Here is a 15,258-nt window from a genome sequence, read left to right as displayed (position 1 = left end):
ACTCACTCTGATGGCTGATGGGAAAACCCCACCCTTCCCTGGGCCTGTGGAGCTGGGCTGCCCCCATGGAGAGACCAGGAAGTCTGGAAGACATACTCATTTGAACACTAAGAGCAAGGAAAAATAGGACATGAAAGTCTCATTGGTGTTATTGAAAGGACAATAGCTCAGATGTACTGAACAGAATAAAATATTATAATAAATCATCCACACTTTTTTTTACCTTTTTGTTTTGGTTTTGGTTCTTTGACTCAGGCCCTCATTCTATGGGTCTGATTCGTCTGGAACAATCTCTTGCTCTCTGTGGCAGTCAGGTTCACATTGCTGGTAGAAATCACCCAACCAAGAGCAGCTTGTGGGTAAAAGAGTTTTATTTTGGCTTACAGGGAAGGTGCATGATGGCAGGGGACAATGATGGCATGAGCAGAGGGTGGACATCACCCCCTGGCCCACAGATGGTGGACAACAGGAACAGGAGAGTGTGCCCAACACTGGCAAGGGGACACTGGCTATTAACACCCATAAGCCCACCACCAACAATACACTGCCTCCAGGATGCATTAATTCCCAAATCTCCCATTAGTTGGGAACCTAGCAGTCAGAACACCTAAGTTTATGAGGGACATCTGAATCAAACCACCATACTCTCTCTTGATTTTTTTTTTCTTTATTGTGAGACAGGGACTCACGTAGCTCTCCTTGGCCTTGAGCTCGATATGCATCTGAGAAGGATCTTGAACTAGTGATGTGCCTGTCTCTGCCACCCAAGTGCGAGATTACAGGCATGCATCATCATGGATAGCTCTTTTGTTACTTTTTCATAAAACCAGAAAATTTCAAGCCGCCTGCGTGGCTAGCACTTAATTCAGATAGAAGCACTGCTCCGGCACGTGGTAGGGTCAGTCAGATGTCTCAGAAGGTTCCCTCAAGCTCCGTGCTGTGGATGAGCTGGGAGTGCTTCTGTGTGGATAATCGGAAGCCTGGGATTCCCACACTGAAGAGGAAGCTGACATTTTAAATTTCCCATGCCCCCCCCCACAAAAAAACAAGAGTTGTGTGTTTGTGCCAAGCTCTCTGAGTGTGTGAGAGGCAGTCTGATGTGGCCTCACCCTCTCCCTGTTTGGTCTCCCCTGCATGGTTACTGGCATTTCCCCATGCAGGCCCCAGATCCCCCTGTGGGGGTGCTGGGTCACTTCTCCCTGTCCCTGTCCCTCAGAACTTCTGCACTGCCCTCCTCTCTGTGTCCTTAGTTGGGGTTGAAAACTCCCTGGCAGCCAGGGCTTCTATTGATGTGGCTGTGTGGTTTCCTCACTTCTCCCTGCAGGACACGCAGGGGATGTCTGCCAGCTCTTGCTGAATAGGACCCAGGCAAGGCTGGAGCCCACTCTGGTGCTTGGAAAGGTCCCATTGGCCTGGCTGCACTGAATGAGATCAGGGAGGGTTAAAATACATTTTCCATAGCCTCATGTCCCCACCAGGCACCCAAGGCACTGAATGATTTCAGACTGTAGTGGCTCCTAAAGAGGGGATGACAGTTGATGACAACTGATTTTATACCTATTATAGCTTGGTATTTAAGAGCACACACGTAATTTCTTTCTCCCCCCCCCCTCCATTCTTGGTTTAGGTGTTAATCCCTATTGCACAGGAGAAATTGATTTTCCAATGTCCAAGAAATCTGCAGCTCCCACGGACAGACAGCCATATTCTCTCTGTAGCAACAGGAAGTCCCTGTCTCAACAACTGGACTGTCCAGCTATGGTAAGAATGAGGGGAGACCTGGCGATCTGGGAGGGAGGGCGGGGGTCCAACTCTAGCAGTGGCCGGGGAAGCCTTCCCAGTAATGTTCAGTCCACAGATTACAGAGGGCTTGCTTAGTGGGCAAAAGCATCACTCCACCCGAAGTTACTACGGAAGATTCAACTATCGAGTGCCCCCTTGTGCCAGGCATGTGCAAATGCTGCCAATCCTATGATAACTAGGAGAAGAGGAAGTCTCCAGGTGCAGGTTGTGAACTGAAGCTTTATTTTAGGGTTGGAGAGATAGCTTAGCAGTTAAAGGCACTTGCTAGCAAAGCTTCTGACCTGTGTTCAATTCTCTAGTACATAAGTAAAGCCAGATGCACAAATTGGCACATGTGTCTGGAGTTAGTTGGCAGTGGCAGGGGGCCCTGACCCACCATTCTCTGTCTTTCCATCCCCCCCATCATAAACAGGTAAATATGGAAAAAGATATTAAAACTTTATTTCATCTGCACAGTAACCTAGTAGGTGGACTATGTAACTGGGGCTTGGACAAGTTAAAGAGTTTACTCACACTTATATTGCTAGTATCAGAATTATCTTGAAGTTGGGTCTTTATGACTCCCAAAGCTGCAGGCATTTCTGTAGGCTTTGGGAACTTTCCTTACCAACGTTCCACCCAGTCTCAAAACGACTTAGGAAGGGTCTTGAGTCCCATTCTACAGTGAGCAAAGGGGCTCCCGTGAGACGAGCAGCCACTTGAGCTTATGTATCTTCACACCTACGGAACCCGAATTTGATCTGAACCCCAGGGAGCTCCCCAGTGTGTGTGCTTCTCACCACAGGACGTCGACACACCCAGGACGTCAGCACACCTGTCTGCAGCTAAGCAGACACAAAGCACCATGTCACCTGCATGTCACCCCAGCCTGCCAATGACTCCCAGCCGGCGCTGCCCTTCTTAGAGCCTCCTCTGCCACTCCTAACACCAGTGCCCTTGTCTGTCATGGCCTGCCCCTTCTTTTCCTAGCTCTATGTCTGGAAACCCCGTCTCACCCTTCTGGGAGGAACTAATCCTCCTTGGGATACTGAGACACATAGATAGAGAGGAGGAGGAGGAGGGAAGGAAGGAAGGGAGGAAGGAAAGAGTGAGGAAGAAGAGGAAAAGAGGGGAAGGAGTTGACTTTAAGAAATTGGCTTATGTGATTTTGGAGCTGGCCAATATCAAGATCTTTGAGGTGAATTAGCAAGCTGGAGACCCAAGGGAGTTAATGGTTTAGTTCTAGTGCAGGTGCGGAACTCAGAACCACAGGGTTCGTGCTGTAGATTCTGTCTGGTGGCCTACAGACTTGAGACCCAGGAAGAGCGGACATCTCAGATGGAGTATGAAGGCAGGAGCAAAGCTGATGCCCATCTGCAGGCATTCTGGCAGGAAGGATTCTCTTGTCCTTGTAGGTCAGCCATGTTGTTTTGTTCGAGTCTTCAGTTGTTCAGATGAGGCCCACCCATGTCAATCAAGGGCAATGTGCTTTACCTACTGGTTTATTTTATTTTATTTGGGCTTCTAGCCACTGCAAATGAATACCAGATGCACCTTGTGCACCTGGCTTACGTGGGTACTGGTGAATCGAGCCTTGAACCAGGATCCTTAGGCTTCATAAGCAAGCACTTAACCACTAAGCCATCTTTCCAGCCCCTGTTTATTTTTCCTTTCTGTGTGGTGTGTGTGTGCATGTGCATATGCACGTTTGTGCGTGTGGGGACCAGAGCAATGTCAGGTGTCTTCCTCAACTTCTCTCCTCTTTATTCTTTGAGACAGTGAGGGTCTCTCTCCCTGACTCAGCTAGACTAACAAGCCAGTCAGTTCTAAGGTTTCCCTATCTCCACTTTCCCAGCTCTGGGATTATAGGTTCTTATCACTACTCCAGAGTATTTTTGTACACATGTTCTGGGGATCCACACTCATGCTTACAAGGTAAGCAAGTATTTCACCTGCTGAGCCATCCTCCAAGTCTTGCCTACTGGTTTAAATGTTAATCTCATTCAAAAGCACCCTCATGGACACATACAGAATAATGCTTGACTAGAGTTGGAGATATGACTTAGCAGTAAAGGCACTTGCCTGAAAAGCCTAAGGTCCCAGGTTCGATTCCCCAAGTAAACCAAATCAAAAATGGCACATGTGTCTGGAATTCATTTGCAGTGGCTGGAGGTCCTGGTGTGTCCATGCATGTGTGCTCTCTCTCCTTCTTTCCCTCTCCCTATCTCTCTAATAAATAAAATACTTGAAAAAGAATAATGCTTGACTAAATATCTTGGCACCCCACAGTCCAGGCAAGTTTCAACACAAAGTTAATCATCACTGATACCCGTGCACGGCCTCCTCATCGGGACTTCCAAGGGAGGTAGAGAGAAGGCATGGCCCACAATGGGTTACTTCTAGATGGAAGAGAGGGAGAGTTGGATGCCCAGTGGATGGACAGCCTTGAGAAGGCCTTAGGGATACAGGATCTGGGGTATTTTGAGGATACCTTTGGGGAGACCACCAAAACACATATGACCAGCTGTGGGGCAGCAAGAGGAAGAGAGAAGAGAAAGGGGAAGAGCTGTTTACCCAGGAAAGGGAGGTCATGGGTGTGCGTGTGCATGTGTGAATTCTCCCATGTCACCCAAAGTAATCTTCGACAAGGAGAGCACAATGCAAAGGGGTAAAGTGCTTTTAATAGGCAGCGTTTCCAGGTGAGGAAATTGGGGCTCACAGAGCCCAAGTGACCTTCCCAGGGTCCTGTAGTGGGTAGGCGGTGTGAAAGCATGGTGTGAATACAGGCATTTTGGCCACAGTGTTTGCTTGAGGGTTGGCAGCCTGGATGCCTGGTCCCACCAGATCTTAGTGAGTGGGGACCGTGCCGCCACCAGATGCCCTCACAGCTGGAGTGGTGGCTCGGTGGACAGGCAGGAAGCCCCCAGAGTCTTCCCAAGTCAGACTGTTAAAGTAGCAGGTAGCAACAGGAAAGTTGATAGGCACTTTCTATGGGCCAGGCCCCAGGCTAAGCGCTCGCATAGTTGTCCTCAAAGCCACACTTACAAGTAGACATCATTAGAACTATGATCTTGTATCGGAAGAACTGAGGCCCTTAGGGACAAAGTCACTACTTCCCCAAGGTCACCAGCTGATAAGAGGCAGAGTCAGGAAAAGAACCCGGGAAGAGGAGGGCCTCTGAAGTGTCAGCACTTTCCCCAGGGCATGCCGCCCCTCGCTGGGGCGCTGTGACACACCGTGGGCATCTCTTTGGTCACTTTTGCTTCTCCAAAGCGGGTAGTTTACCACCGCCAGCCTCCCCTGGTTTCATTTCTCTACTTTTTTGTTGTTTGAATTTTTTTAAATGTTTTTTATTTATCTGAGAGACTCCGAGAGAGAGAGGCAGAGACAGACAGAAAGAGAGAGAGAGAATGGGTGCACCAGGGCCTCCAGCTACTGCAAGTGAAGTCCAGATGCATGTGCTACCTTGTGCATCTGGCTTACATGGGTCCTGGGGAATCAAACCAGGGTCTTTGCTTTGCAGGCAAACGCCTTAACCACTAAGCCATCCCTCCAGCCCTCATTTATCTCTTTTTTTTTTAAAAAAAAAATCATGTATTTATTGATTTGAGAGAGAGAATGGGTGTTCCAGGATCTCCAGCCACTGCTAACAAACTCCAGATGCATGCACCACCTTGTGCATCTGGCTTACATGGGTCCTGGGGAATCGAACTTGAATCCTTAGGGTTTGCACGCAAGCACCTTAACTGCTAAGCCATCTGTTCAACCCCATTTCTCCCTTGGAGTCTATAGATCCCTGCCTTTCCATGGACTTCCTCACACATGGCACAGCAGAATTCTTGGCAAATGTGCCCTGAACTGTGGAGGGCATTCTTGCCAGCTGACATCTCAAACCCTGCTGAAGGCCTCGGCTTCTGGGACTTATCGTGGGGTAGCACGGTCTTTGATTAAACAGCAAGAACAAACATAAAGTCAGGCACAGGTGGCACACATGTCCTCTGACCTACTTCCTTCAGAAGCCTTTGTGAGCCCTCGCCGCTGGTCTGCGGGGGTATTGCGCTGAGCAAAGCTCCTCCGAGGCCACCACAGCCAGCCCTCCTCAACAGAGGCCTATGCACACCCCACTCTCCGCATTCTAGTCTGTTGGCTGTGGGTCCTTGGGAGAGAGGGGACTGGGCTCTTCTCCCTGGCTGATATCCCAAGGGATTCATCCCCACCCACCCTGGTTCCTCATTACAGGGCGCTTCCAAACCAACTCGATCGCTGAGCACAGCTCAGCTTGGGCAGCCATCTGGGGGCCTGCAGGCTTCCGTCATCTCCAACATTGTGTTGATGAAGGGCCAGGCGAAGGTAAGTGAGGAGCGTGGCCTCACAGAAGTTCTAGGTAAGCTTCCAAGAAGCTGGGGCTTCCAGGGAAGGTGGGGACAGGGCATGGCGCACCCAGATACAGCAGAAGCAAAAGCAAGAAAGTTGGGTCTTTCAAGCTCAGAAAAACTAATTCTGGGGGCTGGAGAGATGGCTTAGTGATTAAGGAGTTTGCCTGCGAAGCCAAAGGACTCTGGTTCGATTCTCCAGGACCCACATAAGCCAGATGCACAAGGGGGCGCACGCGTCTGGAGTTTGTTTGCAGTAGCTGGAGGCCCTGGTGCGCCCATTCTCTCTCTCTCTTTCTCTCTCTCTCTCTCACACACATACACACACACACTCTCTCTACCTCTTTCTCTCTCAAATAAATAAATAAATAAAATATTAACAAAAACTAATTCTGATTCAGCCAAGTAATAATTTTTCTCTCTAGGGACACCATTCCCTGCCAACTGTCTCAGCATTCTTCAGGATTGTTCCCTAGTTCCTGCCTGACACGATATTCTCTGGGAGTCAATTTTGCCTGATACATAAATCCAAATCACTTGTAAAGATTTATATAGCCCAATTTCACCTTTGTATTCAGATACTGTTAGAAGAAAGCTGGATTCAAATCAAAATCACATATGTATATATATATATATATATATTATATATATATATATATGAATGATACGGGTTGTAAACCCTTAGAACAACCTTCCAGTGATTTATTTCCTCCAGGTAGGTCCCACCTACTAAAGGTACCACACCCTCCCAAAACAGCCCCACCAGCTGGGGACCACATTTTCAAGCAGTTATACTCAAGTCATCACAGACTCACATGTGTAAAGTAACTGGAATCGATACAGCTACAGTAGCTTCTCAAACCGCCCCTAGCCAGCCAGCTACTGAAGTCACGATCAGCTGGCTGATTTGATCTATGTAGTGACATTGTGGTGTGGTGTTAGGTAAGGACTTAATTGTTCCTTTGATCTTCCTAAAGGGGTCATCTTTCCTAAGCCTCCCATTCTTTCCCATTCCTGGGAATCCAGCAGGGAATAAAGAGAAGTCAGGTGTGAAAAATGAGAGTTAAGTGTTTGAGGGCAGTCTCACTTTCTTTTTGGTTTTGTTTTTGCTTTTTGAGGTAGGGTCTCGCTCTAGCCCACGCTGACCTGGAACTCCTTATGCAGTCTCAGGGTGGCCTCAAACTCACAAGCAACCCTCCTACCTTAGCCTCCCTGAGTGCTGGGATTAAAGGTGTGCGCCACCATGCCTGACAACACTTTCTGACTAATAAGTCACAGTGCTTAAAAAAAAAAAAACAACCTTGAATTTATATGGAGGTTTATTTAAAAAAATTAATGTCCATATTTTTGGGGGATGAAAGCCTGTTGACCTGAGTTCAGATGTTTACAACCCAGCTAAATTCAGGCACAAGCAATACATACATGGAACCCCAACATGCCTACGGCAACGGTGGGGGTGGAGTCAGGAGAATCCCAGAGCTTGTGAGCCAGGTGGCTTGGCACTTGTAGTGGCAACATAACATGGCAGACGTGGTAAGAAGGTGACAGCTGATAGATGCCCCGAGGTTGTCCTCTGACCTCCGCACACACACTCTGTCACGAACACGCCCATACGTATATGCACCACAGACAGGCATATACACATACGCAACAGCACAAGAACTGATAGCTAATTGTTCTTTTGCAACACTCAGAATAAAAGAAAGTGGGACAGAGCACCAAATCTCACTAGATGATCCCTTATGGTTTAGGTTATCTTGGTGTGTATTCAATGTACATTCAGTAAATGAGCTTAATGAGGCTCGGGCATGGGAATGGGATGTGTCACGTGGCACAGGAAAGCCTGGCATACAAACCAGAAGAAATGATCTCAGACGTGAAGTCTTCTATCAGCCAACAGATGAAATCGACACATGTAAGGCCTCCTCTTTACCGGGACAAGTGAGAGAGAGGGATGAGGCTGAGTCTGAGGTCAGGCTGGGGAGGAGCTGGAAGGGTCAGCAGGTGTTGGCATGGAGCCAAAACCAAGTTAATTAAGCCGGCTCTCCAGAGCCAGACATTTGCTCTTGTCACCACCCTTTTACAGGTGGAGAGACCAAAGGTGTGGGAGGTTACAGGACTGGCCAAGTTCCCCCATTAGTGAACATCTGATCAAACAAAGATTCCAGTCTACCTGAAACCTGGACCTTATTCTTAACCCTTATGGCATCCGGTCTCAGCAGGCTCAGGGAGAGGTTGGATCCAGAGAAGATGAGGCACATGGAAAACCCCTGAAGGCACATCTACCTCTCAAAGCCAGATTCATGGACATTTTTTTTTTCATGTATGAATTTCTTAGTACACATATATTATCTGCTACATATAGGTAATTGCCCTCCTGGTCTTTTTGTGCCTGTCATCCTGCAATGACAGGCACCTTCACCAGAACCTTGGTACCTTGCCCACATGGCCTTCCTCCTTGGCACTTACTCACCTCTCTCCCTGGGGCACCTGAAGATGGCTGACAGGCTGCCATCTCTGTATTACAGGGCTGATGCGCCTCATGAGCTCCAAGAGCCACTGGCCTGACCTAACATGTCCACAACTAGCAATGACAACCATCACCTTAAAAGTCTGTCCAGGAACCGAGCTGGTGGCTCCTACTTAACCCTAGAGATGTCTGAGAGTGCAATCGAAAGACCTGGTTTTATGCCACAACAATGTGTTCAGTCTTCAGCACCTGCTAGAGGCCAGACGCTGAAAACTGAGATGTGTTCACCGTCTTCTGGAAGTTGTCAGTGTAGAGGGCAGTTCGCTGAGGCCGGAGCTACCCCCGTCTGGGAAGCATAGGCTCCCTGTCCTCAGCAGACTGGAAGAAGCAGCTGCGGGTCTTTCCTTTGCTGCTCTCTGTGTCCGACCATTCCGCCCACCCAGGGAGAGGTCGGCAGCGGAAGCCAGGCCCTCTCCCCCTTCTCTTCCTCTGTAGACTCCATTCTGACCTTTCACTTGGTGCCTCGACATTGGACCTTCTCTCTGTTGCCTGTCTGCTGTCCACAGCAGAGACTGTCTGCTGAGCACCCCCCTCCAGCTTTCCCCCCCAGCGCCACCTGCACAATCCTAGGATGTGTTTGTCAATGTCTATGAATAACCTAGAACAATGACAGGGAGGACCAGCAGGGGGAGAGCACATGTTTGGAGTGATGTCTGTGAGCAGAGGACACACAACACCAGAAGGCAAGTGAAAGGGCCTTTTGGTAGCAGAACCGATGCTTTCCGTGTTGGAAGCTGTATTATTGTTGTTGTTGATGTTTTCATTGTTGCCGAGTGTCTTATCTTAGTTTCAAACACAACCCTGTGAATTGAGTTACATCATCATCACTTTACATGAGGGAAATTGGGACTGGAGGAAATGATTGTAGGCATATGCTACCTGGAGAGATAAAGCCAGGCTGCGAGTGTTCAACCAGCCTCCCCTCTGCGTGGGGAGTGTCAGATGCTTGCAAAACACCCCAGACACTCAGGGCCCAGGCTGGTGGTTTGCTACTCTCCTTCCTTGGTCAAGCTCTGGCCCCTCAAAAGCAGGCCTGCGGAAACATCAACCCAAGAAATAACCAGACTGTGCCTAAATCCACCTGTGTCCTCTTCCTTCCTAGGGCCTGGGCTTCAGCATTGTTGGGGGAAAGGACAGCATTTACGGACCCATTGGGATTTATGTCAAAACCATCTTTGCGGGGGGAGCAGCAGCAGCAGATGGAAGACTCCAGGAAGGTGGGTTTCCCTCCCCTCATCAGAATGTGGTTAAGAAGCCAGACACGGAATCTGAATCACAGGGCCACGGGAGACACTGGGAATGTAAAATGTTTCTTGAGCTTTGGGAGTTTGCTTCTGGGAGCCATGGGGTCTGTAGCCAGAGGGCTTCTCCCACGAGGGACCTATCACCACTTCCCCACCCCACCCGTCCCTAACTCCATTGCTTCCCCATGCATCCTGCTACCAGCCTGGGATGGCAGCCAGGCTGTCTCCCCTCTTTTGCCCTTCTCTGTTGCCATCCCTTTCTTTCCAGTGTCCTCATGCGGTTGTTTCCCTTCGTTCTCTGTGCCTTCCTTCACCCTCCTCAGGGACATTTGTGCTGCGGTTTTCAGATGATGCTGCCGGATGATTCCTAGCTGTCTGTGTTGCTGGAGGCAAATGATATGCTAAGTAAATATGTTAAAGAAGATGGTCTCGAGTGACACAAAGGATGCTGGTTCTAACACAGAGATGGGTGATAAAAGTTATTAAGGAGACTAAAGAGAGCTTAAGATAATTTGGGTTCTCTGCTTGCAACATTCCAACTCTTCACAGTAAGCCAGTTCTAATCAGTCAGTCAGTCTACAGCATCTTCAGTACACGTGTGACTTTGTCAGCGACCTTCAGTTGTCATGAAGAACCACATGAGACCCCTCTTTAAAAACTAATGGCCTGTCAGCTAGCAGCCCTTCCCCTGGCCTGCCCTTTCTCCCCAACTGTCTCCTCTCAGCTCTTTCATCTATCCATGGGACAGAAGTCCCTAGAAATCCCAAAAGTGAGGAATCAGGGGAATAGAGCTGCCTGATTTCTTGTCCTGGAGGGTCAAACATCATACCACAACTCCATCTCAGGGCCATGTTTAGATTATTGGGTAATAGGCTTGACACCAAGAGACGTCCAGGAATCAGGCAAGAGAATGAAGTTCAAGGGTGGGTAGTCACTAGCAGAGGTGACTGCAGGCCAGGGACTGGTTTGCCCACTGGCTGGCTAAGTGTTTATAAATCAGGCTGGCAACCCAACCATCCTTAACAGCCTGAGCCCACTACACACTACAGCCCAGAAGCCCAATGGAGCTCACTGCCTAGTTTTATATTGTCCAGGAATCAAGGAAGTTTCTAAGTGGTTTTCTAAGTGGTTAAAATGTTCTGTCCCTGATCCCTTTGAATCGTTGTAACAGAGACAGCATGGCTCACAAAGGCTAAAAGATGTACCATCTGCATTAGTTGTAAGGATTGTATCCTGTGGGCAGTGGGAGTCTAAGTGTTTATCACAGGGGAGGATCAGCTATGGAGGCTTTGTGTAATTCAGGAAGCAAGACCAGAAGAGGAAAGGCAATGCAGAGGAAGTAATTGGCGGGCAGGTCGGAGAAATATGAAAGTTTCTGGTCTTAATCAACAGGAGAAAGACGATGCATTACTTGGAGAGGCATTGGACAGGGGAGGAAAAGGATGACAAATGAATGTTTAGGGGCTAGCTGCCCAAAGGAGGGTGATGTGCTCAGAAGAGCACTAGGTGGCGCTGTCCGGCAGGCCCATGGAAACTTCCTTGACTTTTAAGTGTAGTTGTTTGGGAAACAGCTGAAAGAGTGAAGGAAGGAAGGAAGAAAGGAAGAGGAGAAGGTGAGAGAGATGAGACACAATTCTAGAGAAACAGCTAGGCCAAGAGGCAGGAAGAGTGAAAGGAAGAAAGGAGGGGTCAGCATCCAGAGAGTTTGCCATTGTTTCATTACCTTTTGTACTTTTCTGGGGTATTTGTCTCCCTTAGTTAATAGCAATCATAAAAATAATAATTCTAATCAACCAATTTCTGGTTCTAGCCTTGAATAATTACCAAATTGGGGCTGGAGAGACGGCTTAGCGGTTAAACGCTTGCCTGTGAAGCCTAAGGATCCCGGTTCGAGGCTCGGTTCCCCAGGTCCCACATTAGCCAGATGCACAAGGGGGCGCACGCGTCTGGAGTTCGTTTGCAGAGGCTGGAAGCCTGGCGTGCCTATTCTCTCTCTCTCCCTCTATCTGTCCTTCTCTCTGTGTCTGTCACTCTCAAATAAATAAATAAATAAATAAAATTTAAAAAAATATTAAAAAAAATAATTACCAAATTGTTTTTCATAAGTGAGACTATTGAATTTACTCATAGGGGAAAGTTTGCTTACAACAAACTTTTTTTTGTGGCACAGATCAAAGCTACTGGAGATTACTTTCATTCCCCTTCCAAAAATGATTGTATTTGGCAAAACCTAGGTCCATCAGTGTTCACCAGAAGTGGCCAAATAAGGAGACCACATAAAAGCCCAGAACTGGGTCATGTGGCCCCTTTGGAATTAATGTTTTAATAACTTGAAGATTAGCTCCTTGTGGAATTAAGAACATTGTGAAACTTTTCTTTATCCTTTTCTTGGCATGCACTTAATCATATTTTGGTTTTGTTTTTAGAAAGAGTCTCACTGTGCAGCCTGGCTGACCTGCAACTTACTATATAAACTAGGCTGGCCTCAAACTTGCAATGAATCCCCTGCCTCTGGGTATTGGGATTGGAGCCAGTGATGCACCCCTATGCCTGGAATATTTTGAATATTCTTAATCTGTGTGATTTTACTCCTAGATGGAGTCTCTCATGAAGAACTGGGCCTTTTCATTGTTCTATTTGATTCCAGAAGTCCTCTAAGCTGTAGCCTCAGTTTCCAACATATAGACATGTAGAATAAAACAGCAAATGTTAGGCAGGAGAGATAGCTCAGTGGGTAAAGTGCTCTCCACATAAGCACAAGGACCTGAGATTGGATCCCTAGAATCTACACAGAACACTAGACGTGGTGGTGGTATGTGTCTGTAATCCCAGAGCTGGAGAGGCAGAGACAGGGAATTCTTGGGGCTTTCTAGATAGCTAGTCTAGCTAAATCAGTGAGTTTTAGGTTAAGCAAGAGACTTTCTCAAAAAATAAATTGGCTAAAAACTGAAGAAGACCGTGACCCCAACATCAACCTCTGGCCTCTATATGTATGCATGTCCACTCACACATCCATCCATAGATAGACATATGAACATGTATGCACACATAGTACACACAAATACATGCAGAAAAGTAACCCAAGATGTCTAAACTCAAAACAATGGAGATGGCTACAAGAAAACAAGGGCACATTTACCCCTTAGCAGTTGATGATGCAAAGGCCCAGGGGTTGCTGGCCTGTGGTGGACTCTAAGGGGCGGGGGCTAAGATTCAAAGGCACACATAGTGACAGGGGACATGCTTTTGTGTTATGCAAAGCTTAATAGTAACAGAGATGCCTTCCATGAAAGGCCAGCGGGACTCATGGTAGCAACATGGAAATTCGCCTTTGGTTGTGACTTGTAAATGTGGGAAACATTTTTTTTTCACAAGAAAATGAATATCAAAGCTTAGTCATATATGGGCAAGTAGGCCACGCTACAGAGTATATGAACCCTCAAGCCACAAAAATCAATATCAAACCAGTTCTAAGTCAGCGAAACTCTTGGGGTGCCTAGTGGGAATAAAAGAGAAACTAGTTATATGTGGGGCATAAGTACATCCCATCAGGAAGCAGAAATACCATGAAATTTAGGTCACAAAATGAGGCAATATCCACTACGAAGCAGAGATAACAGAAGAATACAGGCCTGCAAAAGCTCAAGGAAGTGCAACAATATAAAAGACAGTAATGAAGAGATGGAGAGGTTGCTCAGTGGTTAAGACCCTTGTTGCAAAGCCCACAGGTCCAGCTTCAGTTCCCCAGGACACACATAAAGCCAGATGCACGAAGTGGCATGTATCTGGAACTTGTTTACAGTGGCTGGAGGCCCTGGCATGCCCATTCCTTCTCTCTCTCTCTGACTCTCTGCTTGCAACTAACTAACTAAACATTTTAAATTATAAAAGACATTAATGAGTTCTGATGTTTAAAATCTTTTTTTTTTTTTTTTTTTTTTTTTTTTTTTTGGTTTCTTGAGGTAGGGTTTCATTCTAGCCCAGGCTGACCTGGAATTCACTGTGGAGTCTCAGGGTGGCCTCAAGCTCAGGGTGCTCCTCCTACCTCTACCTCCCGAGTGCTGAGATTAAAGGTGTGTGCCACCATACCCAGTTGTTTAAAATCATTTTTAATGATAAAAGTGATATAAGGAAATAATAGGATAAATGAAAAAATAGGTGAATGTGAAAAAAAAGTAGCTCCTGGAATTTTTAAAACATGGACATTGAGATAAAAGCTCAATGGACAGATTAGATGGCAGAATATATGCAGCTATGAGAAGAGGTAGTGACCTGGAAGTTCTCCACTTTGCAGATTTGCTTGAAGGCATTAAGCTATAGTTCAAGTAAATGCAGTTTCTTTACACCTGAGTGCACACTGGTGCAGGATACTGAAGATGAAGAAGTTTGAAAATCTGAAACGCAATTGGAGACTAAGAAGAAGAACGCATTGAACACACCGGAAGTGTAGTTAGATGGCACCAGACTCATTAGGAGCCATCAGTGCAGTAGTCAGCATTAAAATAGTGCTAGTAGCCGGGCGTGGTGGCGCACACCTTTAATCCCAGCACTCGGGAGGCAGAGGTAGGAGGATTGCCATAAGTTCGAGGCCACCCTGAGACTCCATAGTGAATTCCAGGTCAGCCTGGGCTAGAGCGAGACCCTACCTCGAAAAACCAAAAATAAATAAATAAATAAATAAATAAAATAAAATAAAATAGTGCTAGAGAGATAGAGAGAAAGAGAGAGAGACAGAGAGGGAGAGAGAGGGAGCCCTCCTGCTTGCATATGCAGGATATGCAGTATACCAAATGAAAAGCAGATAGTGGTTTTCCAACTGTATAAAAATGGTCTCCTGGATAAACAGAAAATTGATTCTCTGAGGAGTATAGCATTATGAAGAAAAAAAAATCCTGAAGTTAAAATATCCATTACTATCTACACAGACCTTCATCATAGGAGGAAAAATGATGACATCAAAAATAGTAGAGAGACTAGTAGGAAAGAAGATGAGATTCAATGAAGCAGCAATTTGGGGAGGGGGAAAAAGTGGTGGGAGGGGGTTATGATCATGGTACATTTATATATTATATATGTTTATATTTATGGAAGTCAATAAAAAAAGTTAATCTTTTTTTACCATGTGCTATGGGACTTTGCAAACAAACAGAGCCTGAATAGCATTCTGGAAATGTCATATGCAGTCCACATCATTGAGCACTTTGTAGAGCTTACCCAGAAGAGATCGGGTGTGTTAAGGGTGGTATGGCCATAGACTGTAGACCTTGTCCAGAATCAGCCTTGTGCACATAAACTCTATCATGACAAATTCCTCTTCCTCAAAAAGCAG

The 15,258-nt window shown here is 46.8% G+C and overlaps 1 protein-coding gene across 1 annotated transcript in view; it reads left to right on the top strand.

Annotated features, from left to right (window-relative positions):
- Positions 1-15,258, top strand: part of Il16 (interleukin 16) — a 123,608-nt gene that overhangs the window by 70,714 nt on the left and 37,636 nt on the right. The window contains exons 4-6 of the mRNA XM_004658240.2: positions 1,628-1,761; positions 6,022-6,132; positions 9,788-9,902. Coding sequence (XP_004658297.2) covers positions 1,628-1,761; positions 6,022-6,132; positions 9,788-9,902 — 360 coding nt within the window. The remainder of the gene's footprint in view (positions 1-1,627; positions 1,762-6,021; positions 6,133-9,787; positions 9,903-15,258) is intronic.

This window comes from Jaculus jaculus, chromosome 3 (genome assembly GCF_020740685.1).
Source record: "Jaculus jaculus isolate mJacJac1 chromosome 3, mJacJac1.mat.Y.cur, whole genome shotgun sequence".
NCBI lineage: Eukaryota > Metazoa > Chordata > Mammalia > Rodentia > Dipodidae > Jaculus > Jaculus jaculus.
The sequence above is the reverse complement of the archived record's forward strand: the minus strand, read 5'-3'. Positions and strand labels throughout refer to the sequence as shown.